This window comes from Anarrhichthys ocellatus, unplaced genomic scaffold (assembly GCF_004355925.1).
Source record: "Anarrhichthys ocellatus isolate YVR2014 unplaced genomic scaffold, GSC_Weel_1.0 scaffold6, whole genome shotgun sequence".
NCBI lineage: Eukaryota > Metazoa > Chordata > Actinopteri > Perciformes > Anarhichadidae > Anarrhichthys > Anarrhichthys ocellatus.
Window position 1 is genome coordinate 10,052,226 of NW_022280036.1, and position 18,893 is coordinate 10,071,118.

Genomic DNA, 18,893 nt, shown 5'->3' on the forward strand with positions numbered 1-18,893 from the left:
CCAAAAGTATGTTGCCTAGCAACCATGTAGTTTGCCTGACAGTGCCCTTTCCAGGACTAAGGTAACTAGGAGGTAGGAACTAGGAGGTAGCTAAAATGGCGAACCATTCATGTTATTTAATTGTGGTTGCAATGTGTGCGTTCAGCCTTTTTATTGATGGATTCTGACGTGGTCCACTTTGAAACAGACGCCAAAGGCTTTAAAGGGACTCAAAAGTGTCAAATTTACCAATTCATCCCCGGAAAAAGCTTTCAAAATAAAAGCCCATTTAGCGCAGAGACTTCGTAACGTTTTACGCAAAGTCTCGACAATTCCGGTCTTCCACTGGCTATCTCACTGACTTGACGCTTCAAAAGTTTTTTTTTTTTTTCCACCCTAACATGTACGCGCTCGCGCGCTCTCCAACACACACACACACACACACACACACACACAATGACACACACCACACACACACACACACACTTACTCACTCCTTTCTCTTTTCAAAAGCCCCTTGTGAAACAGATTGACAGGCTAGAATGAAAATGAGGCGGACGCTCGCTCACGACTTCAGTGCGTACGCGTCCTTTTGAGAAGACCTCTAAACTTGGATCATATCACCATGGGAGCTATTGGGGCTGCAAGGGACTTTTGTTTGTTTTTGCTCTTGTTAAATAGTCGCCAAAGCGCAGCGCTTCCAAATATTCGAGGTGGGACTGTAGTGCATGTGTGTGTGTGTGTTGTGTTTCCGTGGAGAGTGCTACTTTACGCACGCTTTAAGGAGTGCGCTCTTGTTGTTTCCACAGTGGTGATTTTTTTTCAATTTCGTTTAGTTTCTAAACCAATTACTTTGGGAACTGATGTGCTCCCAGTACACATACGTTTGTAAAATAAGTTTTGTATTGTATGTAACTCTCAGTAACTTTCAGGTGAGTTCTCACTAGCTTTTTCAAATTGCCTGCTGTAGGATACTGTTATTATCAGAGACTTTTATGTTTTAGTCTTAAATCTCCTTTAGTGGTAAATGTCTTCTTTCTTTCTTTAATATACATTCCCACTAAACATGACAATCTTAAAAGTGCATGTGTGGTAAATGCTAAATTCTATTTGACTTGTTAGACTATTTGAATGTGTTTTGGTAATCATGACCTATAAGATCCATATGGATTTCAGCAGATCCATGTGCAGAGGGAAGTGATGGCTGTCACATCGATGCTATTTGTCAGACTACCCAAGGCTCATACAAGTGCACATGTAAAGCAGGTTTTAAAGGAGATGGAAAACACTGCGAAGGTAATGAGCTTTTTGTTGAACAGTTTGATTCACATTCATATATTGTTTTGAAAAAAACATCCGAGTGTCAAAGTGGAATCACAGACGTTGGATGCATTTCTTAATCCATTGTGGTATTATCTCTGAATTGTGATATCTGTACTTATTTAGTCTTCCAATATTTCTTTAAGATAGACACAATGCATCCCCTATTGCACTAAAGTTCTTGAATTTAACTTTTTGATCAGAAGATGAACATTGATGTATGTGTTCACTTCTCAGACATTGATGAATGTGACTTGGAGTACAATGGTGGCTGTGTACATGAGTGCAACAATATACCAGGCAATTATCGCTGCACTTGTTATGACGGATTCAATTTGGCACACGACGGACATAACTGTCTCGGTAAGATCATCTTTAAACCACTAAGTATATAACGTGTTCTCGTCATGCAGTGATTTAAAAGATGTCTAAATATTTATATCTGAAATGTGATTTGAAAAAACTGCTTTAATGTTTGTAAGAAAACTGATTTGTGATTATAGCAAATACTTATCCAGAGTTTTGTAAACACTGTTAACTAATGCAAACAATCCGCTGTCCTGTAGATGTGGATGAATGCAAGTTCAACAATGGTGGGTGCCAACACACTTGTGTTAACGCCATGGGCAGCTATGAGTGCCGCTGCAAAGAGGGCTTCTTCCTCAGCGACAACCAGCACACATGCATCCACCGCTCTGTTGGTGAGTGTACAACATGCACACTTGTTCTGTAAACAGCAGCCATTCCTGCATCTGTCAGCCTGACAACACGGATGTACTGTATTTAAAGTACAATTCAGAAAGATTTAGGATATTTAGTCACACTCCCACTAATTTAAATGCTGTTTAAAAGTGTCTGGAGGAAGTAAAAGTTTTAACAGTGCCCATTTCATTTATAAAAGAGGTTTTGAATTAGCATTGTGTGTGTGTGTGTGTGTGTGTGTGTGTGTGTGTGTGTGTGTGTGTGTGTGTGTGTGTGTGTATTTTAGTAGATGCTTGTATCTGCTAGTTGTATTACGCCATGAAAAAACAGACACAGAATTATGAAGCAAATTCTCCAATATTCACATAAAATCTAAGATCGACGGCACACTGAAGGGTGACAGGTTCAAGCTGGCTCCCGTCACTGAGCTTTTATCTGCAGCAGCAACATGCTGTGGGAAAAAGGATCTGTGTCCCGGAGAACAAAATAAGTTAATAACTGCAACACTCGGGTCTATGTGGTCTGTGTCACAGATTAGTCTGCAGTGCCTTTGTTTTGTCTTCTTGACTGAAGTAAACTTAAATGCAAGCACTTTCCACTCCATCGGGTCTTGACATCCTCTTTAAACCCTGTGGACCTATCCACTCAGCTGTGACCCATCAATATAAATGGTGATTCTGCTCGAAGCTTTATTGAATTTGTTGTAAATAATAGAAGAGTTTGCAAAGCTTTGTCTTCAGAGAATGTACTTTTATAAACGTTTCTGCTGCTTTCCACATTTGTAAAAAAAAAGATACCGCATTGACGTGGATGTTTTTGGATTGTGTAAGGCGTGAGAACAATCAGTGTCTTTGAAGATGCCAGACTAATCTCTCAGTATGTGTGCTTTTGTGTGTAGCAGGTCAGTCACTGTAGGAGAGTTTCATTGTGTACCTCTCTCCCTCTTTCTATCCCAGAGGGCCTCAACTGTATGAATAAGGAGCACGGCTGCGCTCACATCTGCAAAGAGACACCCAAAGGGGGCGTGGCCTGTGAGTGTCGTCCAGGGTTCGAGCTGGCCAGGAACCAGAGAGGCTGCATCTGTACGTGCTCGACGGCATGAAGCTAACTTCACGCTACACGCCTACAGTTGGCCTCAAATGTTGCACTGCTAATATGTCTTACGGTTGCATGTCGTTGACCCCCCTGCAGTGACTTGTAACCATGGCAACGGAGGCTGCCAGCACACCTGCGAGGACACGGAGAACGGCCCCATATGCAGGTGTCACGTCAGGTACAACCTGCAACCGGACAAGAGGTCGTGTGTAGGTAAGCACACTGTTTGCTGACTTTGTTGTTGCTCAACATTGGGAATGCAAAACCACGTAAGACAAAGTGCTGCACCAACATCTTTAAACATTTTCTGTAATCTTCTGTTGTCTTTAATATTCTGACATCCATTTTTAAGAGTCCCCCTTACAAAGCATATTTTTTATCCTTTGATGGGTGCAGTCATAAATTCTATTTTAATCCAACTGACCGTAGCTCAGTCATTCCATCGTCATGCTGTGCAGCCAAACATTGTTCAAACTCACACAAACATTATTCCAAATTCTAACAAGATCTAGAAGTTTTCAAAGATGATACATTTTTGGGGTTCTTCTTCTTGTGTCTGATAACAATTTTTTCCTAATTTTAATTTCTGTTAAGAATAAAACAAAACTAGACTTCTGCCCAAAGCCAAGGTGTAGTTTTCAACGAAAACACAGTAACTGGAAACATCTCTCTCTCTGTCAGTCAGCCTGTTAGGCAGTGTGCATTTTTCTACACAATGGTTATGAGGGATAAGGATCAGCCGGCAGATAATGGATAATATCTCTCCTTCCAGCAGCACTGTGTGTGAGGTCCAGGCGTATCACTGCAATGTCACAAGATTCCCTTGACTGATCTGGTGTGTTATCTGACGCACACCAGTGCAGGCTGAATATATCAAGTGTAAACATGCATCTGGTTACTGAAAGGTGACCAACACCCGGAGCTAAAGCCAATATGGAAGTTACGGTGCTTGTGTTTCATTTGGGAAATGTAGTGTATTCATGTACTGATTCTCAATCTATTAATGATTGTTTTTTTCTGTGTGTCACAGAACGAGATGAAGCCACCACCGAGCCCGCAGACCACAACGCCACTTCCTTTACTGAGGTGGACAAACGGGTCAAACGAAGGCTGTTAATGGGTAATAATTTCTCTCCTGCATTTAGAGGCGTACAGCTTGAAATCTGGGTTTTTGCTGAAGCCATGTTGAGCTGCCAAGAACCACTCAGGGGTGTTAAACAGGGGAGAGGACTTGGGTCTAGTAAAGCTATGCATTCCTCAGTCTTTTGAGCAAACTGTGAAATGACTACACACTCGCTCTCTCTCCCCCAGTTTCCCCCCTGGAAAATATGCATTTGTGACAGTGTGGTACATTTCACGTTTTCCTTCCATTTGGGAAAGGCAGCGTGTGAATCTTTTCTTGTATAGTAAGTATTTATCAGTTGTGTGATTTTGGGTCACTTGTAAAACATTAGAACTTTGGCACTTTACCAAGTACATGGTTAGCATGTGAGCTCAGAGTCTTGCCCTGCGTTATGAATAAAACATGTTGTAAGGGTATTCCTAGATGTTAACATCTGCCTGACCAGTGTATGGATGTGCCCTACATCCAAACATACAACTGTGCACCATACAAACCATGCATTAGAGCCTCATTTATCTGTTTCCATCAGCATTTAAAAATGTTTGAACCAATATTAGATACTATATATAAATTCAATATCTGTCATGGCTTTAAGTGTTCAAAGCAAGTGTTCAAACAATAATTCAAAATCTAAGCAAGAAACTGTATAATTGTAATATTACATGCAGTCCAGGTGTTTTTGAAGCACTTTGTTCAGAAAATCAAGGTTATGTTTTTCGAGGGATCTAGTGTCTGACATTGAGGAATAACGCAGCATTGTTCACAAGTAGGAAGGTCATTAATGTAGATTCACACTGTGTTGTAATTTCAGAAACCTGTACATTGAACAATGGGGGGTGCGACTGCACCTGTAAAGACACATCCACAGGCGTGCGCTGCAGCTGCCCAGTCGGCTTCACACTGCAGCCGGATGGAAAAACATGCAAAGGTCAGACTGCCAGTCCACAAAAAAAGTATCCACAGAAGGGAGCGGTCTTTTGAAACACTGATTTAACTTAGTGGATTTGTATAGCATGTCAGGATATCACCTGTTCCCCTACAGATATTGACGAGTGCGAGCTTCACAACGGCGGCTGCGAACACTTCTGCAGGAACACCATCGGCAGCTTTGAGTGCAACTGCAGAAAAGGCTTCAAGCTGCTGACAGATGAGCGTTCTTGTCAAGGTATAAATGGCTCTTGAATTGTTTTATTCAAACTCTGGACAGTTGACAAAGACTGGGACAAAGTGAGACTTTCATAAATACACTAGCAGACATTAGGATCTGCGTACATACTTTTTTTTACCTCATCCTTTCTAAAAGACCTAACTTTTCTGACCACAGAAGTTATGAACAGTCAAATGCATTTAAATATAGTTTTTTTAAACTCGTCTTTTTTTAATTATAAACAACCAACCAGAACCAAACCTATAAAACATCAGAAAATTATAATAATGTCATCACCCCTCTCTGGGATTTAGCTATCCTTTCCCATTAGACATACATTGTGTGTGATATTGTGGTTTCAGTCAGTCAGCTTCCTTTCTTGTGATTTTTGTTTTTGAGGCTACTCTTTTGTTAACCTTTGGATCAGAGTCGATGCCTTTAATGATGCTGACCTGATTAACTACAATTACATCAATGAAACACCGCCCTCTTTCTAACCTGTAATAACTATCTAAAGCCAGCGCTGTTTTTCCTGATGTAGCGTACACGTCACCTTTCGCTGAGTGTGAAAATTCACGGTCAAATGTAAATGTGTGTCTGTGGGTGGGAAATCCCTCCTGATTGCAACTGACTGCCCTGCTATTATGTCACCTGCCTGCTTTTGATTACAGATATAGACGAGTGTTTTTTTGAGCGGACATGTGATCACACGTGTGTGAACTCCCCTGGTGGTTTTCAATGTCTGTGCAACAAAGGCTACACCATGTATGGGCTGGCCCACTGCGGAGGTGAGTCTGAATTGGGTGGAGGGAGCTATACACATAACAACTTGAGCGTAACACACAAGTGCTCAAGAAATGTGTTAGGCGAAAAAGCATTTCAAAGTCGTCATTGATGTGTTGGGCGAATGGACCTTGTAATTATAATAATCATTTTCCTTTTTTCCTCTCAGATATAAACGAATGCAGCGTGAACAATGGTGGTTGTGAGCAGGGTTGTGAGAACACCATGGGTGGATTTGAATGCTTCTGTCATCCTGGCTATAAGCTACACTGGAACAAAAAGGACTGCATTGGTAAGCCAGTGCCTCTTCCTATAAAAGAGGCACATCTGTTGAGTGCTGTTGACTTTTTGAAAATTGTGTGACCTCACACATTTTTGACGAATACCTGGGGGACAAAAACAGGAGGTACTTTGAATTCTGTTCTCTTTTTCTCTTTAATTCTCTGTCACTTGGTTTTCTTGTGCTTGAGTAAAACATCCACAATGCTACCATGCTGTTGGTGCTGTCAGGATGTTGGACCTTCTGAGCCTCTTCCTCCTTGTTACAATCAAAAGTGTTATTTTTTTTACCTTGGAGTTTTGTTGTGATTTCCATCTAGAGGCTGAGGGTTTCCCACCTGCTAAAGTCCCCTCTAAGCCTACCTTGAACTGTAGTAAGCAGGAGGGAGGGGACCGCTGCTTCCTCACCTGCCAGTCCCAAGTTCACATCAGCAGTGGTGAGTTGATTGAGCCAGATCTCCCAATAATATGATTTGCCTGTTTACCTCTAACTGTATTTCCATAGCACAAGTACTGCAAAGGAAATGGTTTGGCTTCCCATGGTGACAGATGACAGAGGTTCATGGTTTGCACAGTCACTTGTCACTAATTGTCAAATTACTCACCACTTGAGGATCCATCATCTGTTTGAGTGTTTTCTTCTCATGAACCAAAGCTCACCGACAAACTGTACATACACTAGCTCTTTTATAACACAGGAGTCACTGTCAGTTTTGTTACACTTTTGTTCCTGCAATGACGTCAGTTTCACTCTTGCCATGTTTCCATGTTTTAAGTGCAGAAAAATACCCAAATTTAGATTCAGACTAACTTTGATTGAGCATCAATTTAGCCCTTGATGGCTAACCATTGCCAACCACTTCAAATAGCGGTTTTAGATTGAAAGCCTTCCAGAAGTTCAACAGTCTTGAACGGTATACCACAAAGCATCTTTTAAGTTGTTTCTGTGCTTTTGCAACCTTAAAGGTGACACAGAGTTCATAACACTGACTCACTTTTTCCCTGTTACCAACCAAAGGTGAGGAGGTTGCTGCTGGAAGGATGTCACTGTGAAGCGGCTGCAGAAAGTGTTGACTAATCCTGTCAGTTTTTGACTTAGTCACCAGTACTAATTTTCTACTTGATAAATGTTGGTCTAAATGTAAATTGGTTCGGTTGGTTTGAAACATTGCAAAAGGTGAATGGACTTCAAAAAAGCTCTGACAAAGCACAGCAAACAATGAGGCTGATATAAAAAAACTGGCGTCTGCGACATCTTTGATCCAATCAGCTGACATGACTCAGTCAGGTGCATCATTAGATTTTTTTGGCACGATAAGACCCAAACAGCATGGCACAGCAGAGGTCAGGTATCGTCTGATGCAGCTATGTTTTTAAAATATGAAGCAGCATGGCTAAAGCATGCTAATGGAGACGCAATTAGAAGCTAAGTCAAGCTGCTCTCGATCTAGTTTTCAACAACAGTCTAAAGAGCGGCTCTTCATGTTCCTACACGCTGCTTGTTTACTCTCTCTGACTTGGCTTTTGTGGCCTTAACTTTTGTCTGTGTTGGTGTGTGTGTGTCACGGCCTCTTGTGTGTCTGCAGGGACGGAGGATTCCTACACGGTGACCTGTGGAATGCCTCTGCCCTGCTTGGCTGATGCACAAAGGAACAACAGTGGCTTGCATTGCTTAGGCAAGTACAAAACATCACAGATTTACATCTTACGTTCCGCTCTGCTACACAAAACCCTAACTCATGAACAACTCGCTTGTTTGCAGTTGATATGTAAGTAGATCAAAATAACAACATTCTGTTCCTCTGTCCTGCAGGTCCAGAAATGGCCAGTGTTCCACGCATCAAGACCACAGCCACTTTCAAGTCTGGCACTGCAAAATGCAACTTAAAAAGAAGTCAGGAGAAGCTCAAGGAGAGCTTAAACTCACCACACTCAGGTACAGAGGTTGCCACACAACAAACATAACAATGCCTCCAAACACAAGACTTAGATCACAGATAGACCAGGATTACAATTACAGCTCCTTCATGTTACTGGTTAAAACACATTTAGGGTTTACCAAGAGCTGCCAGCATCTAAAGCCACAGTCTTTAGAAGATAAAGCAGACCTGAAGGCTGCTTCAAAGTAAACCAAAAACCAAAGGCAAATGTGAAAGAAATTTGTGGGGAAAGTGATGTGGTTTTGAGTGTCTTGAATGTCTCCGCGCAGCACTTTGTCTGACTGTGACAGGGGAGGATGTAATTAGCCATAGCATGCCTTTCAGTTGGGTCTGACCTAGCCATCAATCAAATGGGTTTCCGATTGTAGGATCATTTTGCTTCTCCAAAGGCTTTTGGCATGGTCTTTTACGACCCTCATAGTCACTGAAAGGGCACATAATTGTTTTGAATAAAGGAAATTGTCACTGTGACATCTCATCACTTTTTTAAGCTTTCCGGTCTACATTACAAAAAATATTATCACATTAACCGCATATATATATATATATATATATATATATATATATATATATATATATACTGTGATTGTCTGTGTATGGTGTGGCGTTTGCTATCAACAATGAAATTAGTTGTTTCTTTTCTGTAATATTGTCTATAATTTTCTTTAACAATTTTGCGATTGTGTGTGTTGTTTGTGTGTGTCTGCTGGCTGTCGTGTGTTTGTTGGGGGGGGGTGGTTGTCTCCCATGTCCACAGATAGCAGGTTCCTCTTCACTGAAAATGTCCAGTTCAGTTACGTGAGCCTGCGCTGCTCCTCGTCCGGCCAGCGAATGCGTAGCCGCCATGGCAGGAAAGCTGGTGAGGAGGACGGCTCCTCAATAACAGCTGAGTTTGAGCTGGATGTGAACCTAGAGGAGGTAACAGGTTGGTCTCTCTGCGCTTCCCCTCTGCCTGCCTGCAACCTTTGCTTCTTGTTCTCCATCTTTCGTTCGCTGTTGTCTGTTTGTCACTAAACACACCAACCTGTTAAAGTATCTCCTGTTTTGACTTGGCTATGGTGGTGGGCTCAAGGTTGGGACTCAATTTGTTTTTGTTTGATGTCCTTGAATTCCCCCATAAGTGTTGGCCTGGTTTGAATTTACCCTTGACTTGATGGTGCATTTGTACAAATGTCGAGGCAAGCATGCGAGCATCCATGCATGAATGTACAATTTCCGATAGGTGTGGGTTATGACATTTTAGCTGTGGAAACAGTGGTGGAATATAATGCCTCTCTCAGCAGAGAGCTGTGACCTGAACTGTGTGCGCCGACGCTCAGAGAAGAGGCTCAGGAAGACCATCAGGACCCTGAGGAAGTCCATCAACCGGGAACAGTTCCACCTGCACTTTGCCGGGTCCGACTACGAGCTCGCCAAGAGTCTGGGCAAACCGGCAGAGCTGCCAGGACACTGTGTGGCTGGACAGGTGCTGGTGGGCAGGAAGTGTGGTGAGTTTGATTTTTGTATTTACTTGTTATTCAACACAGACACCTTTGTGGTCGGGACATGCGCCATTCAGCCCGGCATCTCGTCTACTCGATACATTGATGCTTTTAATCTCTCAAGAGTGCAGATGCAACCACTTGTGTCACACCAAACACAAAGGCAGCAAAATCTCTGACTAGGCCCTACACACACAGTAGACTCGTAGACTCATGTCTTAAAGCAATTGAAACGGTACATGCCAGTGAGATATATTTAGACAAGCTGGTTTAATGATTGGATTTGGAGCAGGTGTTGGCCAGATGAGTTCCATATTTGGTTTGCAGACATGCTGTAATGAGCTGGTTGGAGGGGAGAGCGAGCTGGCATGGAGGAACAGAGAAGCTGTTGTTGGCCCTCCAAGCTGTGAGATCTTCCAGCATCTCCCTGGGATAACAGTGTAACATGAGGGCTGATGGCAGGTCTCTCGGTAGCCGTTGCCTCTCGGTTGGAGTTTTATATGCAACCTGTGATGTAGAAAATGTTCATTAAAAAAGGCCGCACACTGTCCGTGTTTGAGAGCTGAAGGCTGGTATGTGTTTTCTCTGGCTGTTGGGACCGTGTGCCCCTAGTTTCGGGCCTCACAGTAAGTTTGCTGCCTGCTGCACGCCGCCTTTATATCAGAGAGAGGAAACTGGTGCCTTTCTTCTGTTGAGATGTCTAAATATTTATTCAAATGGTATGCGTTTGGTTCGATATATGCACACCAATGTTGAGGATGTTTGAATCTGACGTAGACCCAGATCATTCGTAAACCTCAAGCAACTCTTATCGTGTGTTTAAGGTTTTTGTTTCCCTCCTTTGAACCGCTGAAGAACAGGGCTGACGAAAGTGTGTAACTGGAGACCAAAATGTGTCAGAAACTACTATTATCTCGTTGTTTCTTGAGATTGTTGAAAGAAAATCAGCAGCTTTACCCGCCTGTAACACCATATTTTTGGGGTCTCTACATTAACATCAAAGTAACTCAACCGCTGAGCTGTGATGACATGATTTAAACTGCTCCTGTTCATTATTTCTATCTTTCAGTTCGACAGATCTTAAGTGTCTTGATTCCTTAACTCCCCCGCTATGCTTTCAGGTCAACATTAAGCAGTCTATTGGCCATGGCAGGGGTGTAGACATGTAATTTGGGAGAGGGGGAAAGGGGGGCTGAAAGGCATTGTTCTTAACCTCCAGCTCTTTAAAGGAGCTATATTTTTTCCCCTCCTCCCCCACCTCCCGCTCTGGCTTAGCTCGGAGTGCAGTTTAGTCCTTTTCAGTTTGCCCACTCCATTGAAAACCCCATTGGAGGCTTGTTCTCTCTGCCTCAGAGATGACAACACAGCCTTCTGTGCATTTGGAGAAAGTATTCTCTCACCTCTGTTCACTCTGTAAAGCTGTGGTTCGTTTTGGTGACTGCGTCGGTTTTTGTTCCAGGACGTTGTTTCTGTTGGAATAAGACACATTCATGATTTAGTTTATTAATCATATAAAGATTTTGTTGTCCGGATGCTTACTTGTACTGTTGATAATTGTTAGCATGTGCCTGCATCAGAATGAATACTTATATAAAACGTAAAACAAGTGCGAACAGATAAATATCGATGCAGAGATGCATGCGCGTCCATGTCTATTTGACTGTTGTAGTCAACTTGTTTGCGTGTTTGTTTTAACACTGAAGATGTTTAGGAAGTGCTGTTGATTCAAGCTGGCAGTTTGAGTGCTGTGTCCCCCCTGCCTCCCAGCTGGGGCCACTTTGCATGACCCCCAGCCACTAAACTGCTAAAGAGAATTGACTTCAGCCACACCATGGGAATCAATTAGCATCAGTTGTTTGGGCCTCTGCTTGATGGGCGCGAGCAGCGATTGGGCCAAGCAGAATGGGGGGTTTCAGAAACCTGACCCCCTTTATTGGGTTCAGCTCCTTACCACTGTGATACCGTAGTGTTTTCCTATGTCATCAAGTAGGCAAAGACTGGGGACTTGAATAGAGGTGAAAGGTCTTTTAAACCTCTTTGGGGCCATCAATTCGAGGACTCTATAGAAGCGTTCTTTGCATTTGAAAGGCTTCAAGGTTTTTTCTCTCTTTCACTCTCACTCTCTCTCCTCTCTCACTGCTTCCCTCTGTCAAATAAAAGCTGTTTGAGGACAATGCAACGATGGCTCCTCATGGTCTTTCAGAACAAACAATAGGCTTCAAAAAATGAACTGCTCTTGAGAGAATTACATTTTCTTTCTTTAGAGGAAAATCGAACAATTTGCTGAGCCACGTATAATGGATCTACGTTCAGGCTTTTGTGTGTCGGGCTTTTAGAGATAGTGGTTTCTCTGCTTACAGGCCGCTTAGAGGCTACAACTGAAGCACATTTTGTGCTAAAGGCCTGGGATTTAATTGAGTTATTCTTATGTCAGATCAGCTTCAGTTTTCAAGTCAAGTTCTTGAGACTATCAGACAGACGATAGTAATTCCCAAAATTAATTACAGGCATCATTCTGAATGGGAGGAACCAGAGTAAAGCTGTGCTTTGGTCCCTTTAATCAAGACTTGACACTTTTGTGAGATCTGAGGGGAATACTCTCTTTGATTTGCTTCTGTGTTTGCTTTTAAACGAGGTGAGTGTGCTTATGGTAGCATTAGAAGTTCCTCCCTGATGCACAGCCATGTTGTATCAAGTATTAGGACGCGTCAGATGTGGGGCATAAAGGCAGCTGTGCAGAGGGTTGGAGCTCTCTTGTCTCAGTGATTTTGTATGGCTGTATTAAGTTGGTTCGCAAAAGCATTTTAACAGCTTAATGCTGGGTCTTTGCACACATATGTGTCCCTATGCATTTGCTTACACTGTGTGTTAGTGTCTTGAACCTAAAGCTAATATGGAAGATCTACGTGATGGTTCATACAACCAATATACGTAAGCTACAAAGAACACAATAATGATTGTATCTTGTCATACGATCGTAGTCCTGGTTACTAGTCCCAAACCTTCAAAGGAGTTTGTGCGTGAGAATGAGCAGATCATCAGAAGACACCTTGGTAAAAAACAAAAATAGTGTGACAAATCTTGACACAGAAGTGATTTTGTAAGAGGTACCCTACTGAGTGACGCTTTTATTTTATCCAGTTGCTGCATTTAAAGCTCCAGTAAACCGGCGTACACTATGCTAAACTGTGTCAAGGTCAGTGATATTTCATCAGTGATGTCATTGCCGTGCTAGTAAAACTCTCAAATCTGTCAACAGTTAAATTGATCACCCGCAGCCTTTGATGTGTTAAGGATGCTCTTCATTGTGTTGATATGTTTCAACTATGTGCACGGCCCTGTTTGATTACACTTGGCAGCTGAAGTGTGAAGTCTGGGTTACTTTACTTTATTGGTCTTGTCCTGCAATTGAACTGCTGTATTTATAGTGTAAATCTACAATGTAGTTAGGACTGTTTGATTATGTGTAGCCACAGGGTATACTGCTATGTTTGTTGATTCCTGTCTGCATTTTACATTGTCTCCCTTACTGACACTGATCTGGCTGCTAAAATTGGTGTAAATTACAGTTCAGACACATCAGTCTGTTTTGGGTGTTTTTGCTCAAGTGTTTTGTGTTCGGTTTGTGAGGAAAATGTTTGATTTCACCAGCTTGAATACTTAAATGTGTTTTTCCACCTTGTTTATATCACAGCATTGTTTTTGAGAGAATAATAGATATGATTAGCACTAAAACAAAATCAGGTCTCAGCCATGTGACTAACAACCCAAGCTTGGCAGCTCCTTGGAGACACATTGCAGCCCTATCGTTAAAATCTTCTCTGTTTACAGTCAGGCATGCACATGTGTGTGTGAGTTATGCGACAAGTAAATCATTGAATTAATAACCTTCAATCTATCTTGGTGTCATTCCTCACCTGTCTGTTAGTGAGCTGCAGTGTTGGGACTTACTACGACGGGGATCAGGGAAGGTGTGTGTTGTGTCCATCTGGAACGTATCAGGACGAAGAGGCACAGATGTCTTGTCAAGTCTGTCCTGGACCTGAAGGAAGAGACGTCTCCAAGGTGGCCGGAGCTCGAAACATGTCAGAGTGTGGAGGTAGGACAATTGCATTTATCTCAAAATCACACCCACCTTCACTGTAAGTACTTACTGCCCAGTTTTTCACTACCTGACTGTGAACATCCGAAGTGAAATTAAGAGCATAACAAATATAAACACATTAAAAGAATAGTTTGACATTTTGGGAGCTTTAGAGGTGCTAATAGGTGGATTTTTATTACCTTTACATGCTAGCTGTTTACACCTGTTTCCAGTCTTTGTGCTAAGCTAAGCTAAGCTAACCGGCTGCTGCCGTACAAACATGAGAGCAGCATCGATCTTCTCATCTAAGAACGGACAAGAGAGCGCAGAAGCACATTTCCCAAAATGTCTAACTATTCCTTTGTAGATCATTGAAAGTTTTTCTTTCCTGGTAAGATATTAAAGAGAAAGAAATCTTTTAATCTGGCTTTTATGATTTCATCCTGTTGGTAGTGACAATAATTTAAATTGTGCAGCACTTGAAAAAAACTGTTCGGGAGAATGAAACGAAAATATCTTAAAATTCAAAAGCCAAAGGTAAATACAATGTTAAATCTGGAACAAATAAACAAAAAGCAGATAAAGGCACAGAAGGACAGAAAATGTTGATAACTACTTCGTGAATATGAGCCACACAGGAAGCAGTGGATCATCGATAAAGATCTCTCCCCGGCAGATGTTCTGCTTTGTGTAAAGCCAAAGAAACTCAAGCTTAGATGTTGAAGATGTATTTGAATTTAAAAGGTGAACTTGGCTTCTTTCAGTCTGGAATAATAGCTTAGGGAGCCACCATGTTTTGGTCTCCTCCTGTGCCGTTATCAGAGTCACTTTGTGGCTGAATCCCAGATCCCATCTCCTCTGTCAGACTAAACAACAAGAAGCAATCAGCAAACTCCCACTGGCTCCCAGTTTGTATTCGTCGCCCAGGAGTTACACTCTGTTGAGTTATGCACTGCAGATAAAACATGGCATCATTCCATTAAGATTCGCTTTAGCTTGCTGTATCTTATCTTAATAGAAGGGGAGAATAGTTTCTCTTAGATTAAACATGAAAAATAGCAAAGATAACAAATCCAAGTGATGAAGCTCTATAAGTTTTGTAAGAGAGTTACAATGTGCTGTGTCTTACAGGTCACACTCTTGACCAAATGCTTGTGTGTTCAGGTCAGTGTTCCCCAGGTCAGTACTCTCATGACGGCTTCCTCCCCTGCTTGCCCTGTCCACTGGGAGCGTACCAGCCAGAAGTGGGACGCACCACCTGCTTCCCTTGTGGAGGGAACCTGGTCACCAAGCGCAGTGGTGCTGTTACCTTTCAGGAGTGTGAGACTAAAGGTGTGAAAGTCATCTCTGTTAATGTTGTTTTGGGGTAAAATACAAATAACTCCAGTTTGGTTTAGTGTTCTCGTATCTCTTGGCTTAACATGAATGGAGGGATTAGATGGCTGTTTTGGAGCAGATGAAGTTTATGAAAACCTGTCAAACTTATTTGATAAATTGAAACATCTGTGTTTTTGGTTTACATCACAACAGTATCATGTGGTTGCTGAGACTATGGAGCTCTTTTGGGTGTTGACAGGCACTCTGCCGCCCTCTGCAGCTGTTGTATTGTCTGTACATTTAGGCACTCATGTCATATTAATATGATGCACCTCTTAGATGTCAACCTTTCGAGGAAAACGTTTTCGTTTTAGCTTGATGACAGTGTATTTTTACATATAGTCTAATTGGTTTTGAATAGTTGGAGCATTATGTATCAATTAACAGCCCTCAATCTCTGTCATTGGCTCCTGCAGTCCAGTGCTCTCCAGGACATTACTATAACACCACCACACACCGCTGCATCCGCTGCCCCATAGGCACGTATCAAGGAGAGTTTGGGCAGAACTACTGCGTCACCTGCCCTGGAAATACCACCACCGACTTTGATGGCTCCACTAACTTCATGCAATGCAAAAGTATGTATGTCGGTACGCCGTAGTTCCTCTGAAACATGTACACATAGACAATGAAATTTGGGATTCAGTTCCAGATAATTCACCTTGCTGCACCAAGAACAAAAAAAACCTGTCTGACACATCTGTGTCACTTCACAGACCGCCAATGTGGAGGAGAGCTTGGAGATTTTACTGGCTTCATCGAGTCCCCCAACTACCCGGGAAACTACCCAGCCAATGTCGAATGCACCTGGACCATCAACCCACCGCCCAAACGCAGGATCCTCATTGTTGTCCCAGAAATCTTTCTGCCTATTGAGGACGAGTGCGGAGACTACTTAGTAATGAGAAAGAGCTGTACGTTTTAACTGTGTGTGTTTGTGTGAGTCTATTAATTAACAAAAACTATACCACCAAGAGTTTAACTATTATCTTAAGGTTAAGTGTTTGAGTTTTTTTTAAACCAGGGCGGCCAAAATTATATAAAAATATCTTCGGCGGGTGTCACTGTTACCAAGGACAACCAACATAATATGTCATTATGTTATTACTCATTACTTTCAATAATTATTGTAAGCTAATTAGAGACACCACCCTATGTGCTCATATCCTCATTTCACAGCTCTCTCCAACTCTGTGACAACCTACGAGACTTGTCAGACATACGAACGTCCCATCGCTTTCACCTCACGCTCCAAGCGGCTCTGGATACAGTTCAGGTCCAACGAGGGAAACAGTGGGAAAGGCTTCCAGGTCCCATATGTGACATACGATGGTAAGAAGAAATGATGTTTTGTGCTATAACTATGATGCTGCTACCCCAGACTGTCATGCACATGTGGTTTGTTTGTTTGTTCTCATCAATGAGCTCATTTATGTACTTTATTTGTTTCAGAGGACTACCAAGAATTGATCGAAGACATAGTCAGAGATGGAAGATTATACGCTTCAGAGAATCACCAGGAAATTCTAAAGGTATGTGGGTACGAACGAGGAGCACTTATGGTCTTTGTGTCGGGTATTCTAACTTAACTGACATTTTACAATGTTTAATGTATAATTTGGCACAATAGTAAATATGAATGGCAATCAAACAGTGTTTGATTACTATGTCTTTAAATAGCGCAAATCAATATATATATTTTAATATTTAATCTATAGCTTTCAGTCATCTCACTAACCAAGGAAAACATAAAATGTAATAAAATGCTACATCCTGACATCAATATCCACCTAAAATAGAAAAATATGTACAATACACAAAGAGAAGGAACAAAACAGAAATAAAAGAAAACAAGAGGAGATAGAAGGTTTCTGCAGCAGACTTGTATTTCTATATTTTTTAATGCTTTTATTAGAGAGCAGACAGTAGAGAACCGAGGGCAGACATTGACCCAGTGACATTACAATGATATGGTTCCCACCAGGGCACCCCATCTGAGTCGTTGACATTATTGATTATTAAGATCAGTACTATCCTCCACTTGATTTGTGTTTCCGTTTATTCATTATTCAGTTCTGAGGTCCAGTGAGCATGTAGTGCCCTCTTTTGGAGACTTGTGCACACTGTATCATATGCTTTTTTTGCTTTCCATTAATGCAATACATTTCCTCATCAGGACAAGAAACTCATGAGGGCGTTGTTTGATGTTCTGGCTCACCCACAGAACTTCTTCAACTATACAGCACAAGAGTCAAGAGAAATGTTCCCCAAATCATTCATCCGCTTCCTGCGCTCCAAAGTCCTCAGATTCCTTCGCCCTTAGAATGGGCGGTTACTGGATATTTCATGAAAACCCCTAGACTAGATACTGGCCACAGTATCTGTTTTATCCACTGACGCCTTTAAGAATATTCTGTAGTTATCTGTTTTCACATGGAGTGACACTAGAGTGAACTTCAAACTAATCCTGACGAGAAAGTGGACAAGTGGAGATTAAAGAGGGAGAAATGATCGGTGATAAAGTGTTACAGTGTAAACCTACATGGCCATCCTCAGATGGTGATCTGGATTACTTTGTTTGGAAATTTGGAAACGTCTTTTAAATAAGTAACAGAAGAATTGTCATGACTTTAGATTTTAAAGTCACAATCTCAGGATCCAATGATGTACATGCCAACATGGTGAAACATTTGCTGATAGAATCATTTAAAAAAACAGAGACTGTAGCTAAACAGATATACTGATTGTCAGTGATGCTGTATATATATAGAGTGTGTATCTAGTTTTAACATAGGCTACTTTCACAGGTAGAGCTTAATTGAAAGAAATACTGCTAAATGTCTGAAACAAATATAGCACAAATGTTTTCTCGGGAACATTAGCACTACTTAAGAAGTAGTGGCACCACAAAAGCAATTATTCTGATGAATGTTTTGTATATGATGTAAAAAGGTTTAGGTGAAACGCTAATGTATGGAAGTAACTACGTACATTTTTGACAGTCAAGCATTGCTGCAAATTCTGGTGGCTCATGCTGTATATGATGCCCCAAGGTGTGTGGATGAGTGCTGCTGCTCTGAAAAAATGACACCAGTATGCATCAATGTATTTTTATACTGTTTAGTAGCAACCAAAGAGAACTGTTCAGAGTACATGAAAAGAAATGAAAAGTCCTGTAAAATAGAATTGAGCTATTCGCCTGTCTTAGATGACACATGTATGTATATTTTTTATGGTTTTGTACATCTAATATGCTGTAAATAAAGATAGGAAACATATTTTGTGTTTGTATTGCCTTTCCCCATTTATCATTTTTTAATGGCACCAAACAACGTTTTAATTGTTTATTGCATTTCATTCACATACACACCATGACTGTTTGTGACATGACATGAATTTAAAGTTAAAATATACTCAGCACCAAAGGAGTGTTTGGACATACACATCACACTCCTTTCCGTTTTAATTGCTGACTGCCATTGAACTACTTATTTTAGATATTAAGGTAAAGTGACTTTTGTATATCCTTTACAATTTACATAATTTCGAATATAAGGAAACTGCAACTATTTAACAAGACACA

At 41.5% G+C, this 18,893-nt stretch overlaps 1 protein-coding gene across 3 annotated transcripts; it reads left to right on the forward strand.

Moving 5' to 3' along the window:
* The first annotated feature begins 493 nt into the window (after nt 1-493).
* scube2 (signal peptide, CUB domain, EGF-like 2) lies at nt 494-18,550 on the forward strand. Of its 3 annotated transcripts, none has more exons than XM_031846390.1 (23): nt 494-692; nt 1,156-1,275; nt 1,537-1,662; nt 1,866-2,000; nt 2,958-3,083; nt 3,193-3,309; nt 4,127-4,216; nt 5,031-5,147; nt 5,262-5,384; nt 6,038-6,154; nt 6,319-6,441; nt 6,749-6,865; nt 8,015-8,104; nt 8,242-8,364; nt 9,126-9,293; nt 9,649-9,855; nt 13,778-13,948; nt 15,098-15,265; nt 15,727-15,888; nt 16,027-16,224; nt 16,490-16,642; nt 16,763-16,842; nt 17,487-18,550. In XM_031846390.1, exons 1-23 carry the CDS (start codon nt 605-607, stop codon nt 17,631-17,633), a joined length of 3,066 nt encoding a protein of 1,021 aa, XP_031702250.1. In that variant the 5' UTR covers nt 494-604; the 3' UTR covers nt 17,634-18,550. The 3 variants fall into 3 exon arrangements, with proteins under 3 accessions (XP_031702250.1, XP_031702253.1, XP_031702252.1); XM_031846393.1 differs by having other exon boundaries at nt 9,652-9,855; XM_031846392.1 differs by having other exon boundaries at nt 1,159-1,275.
* The last annotated feature ends 343 nt before the right edge of the window (nt 18,551-18,893 follow it).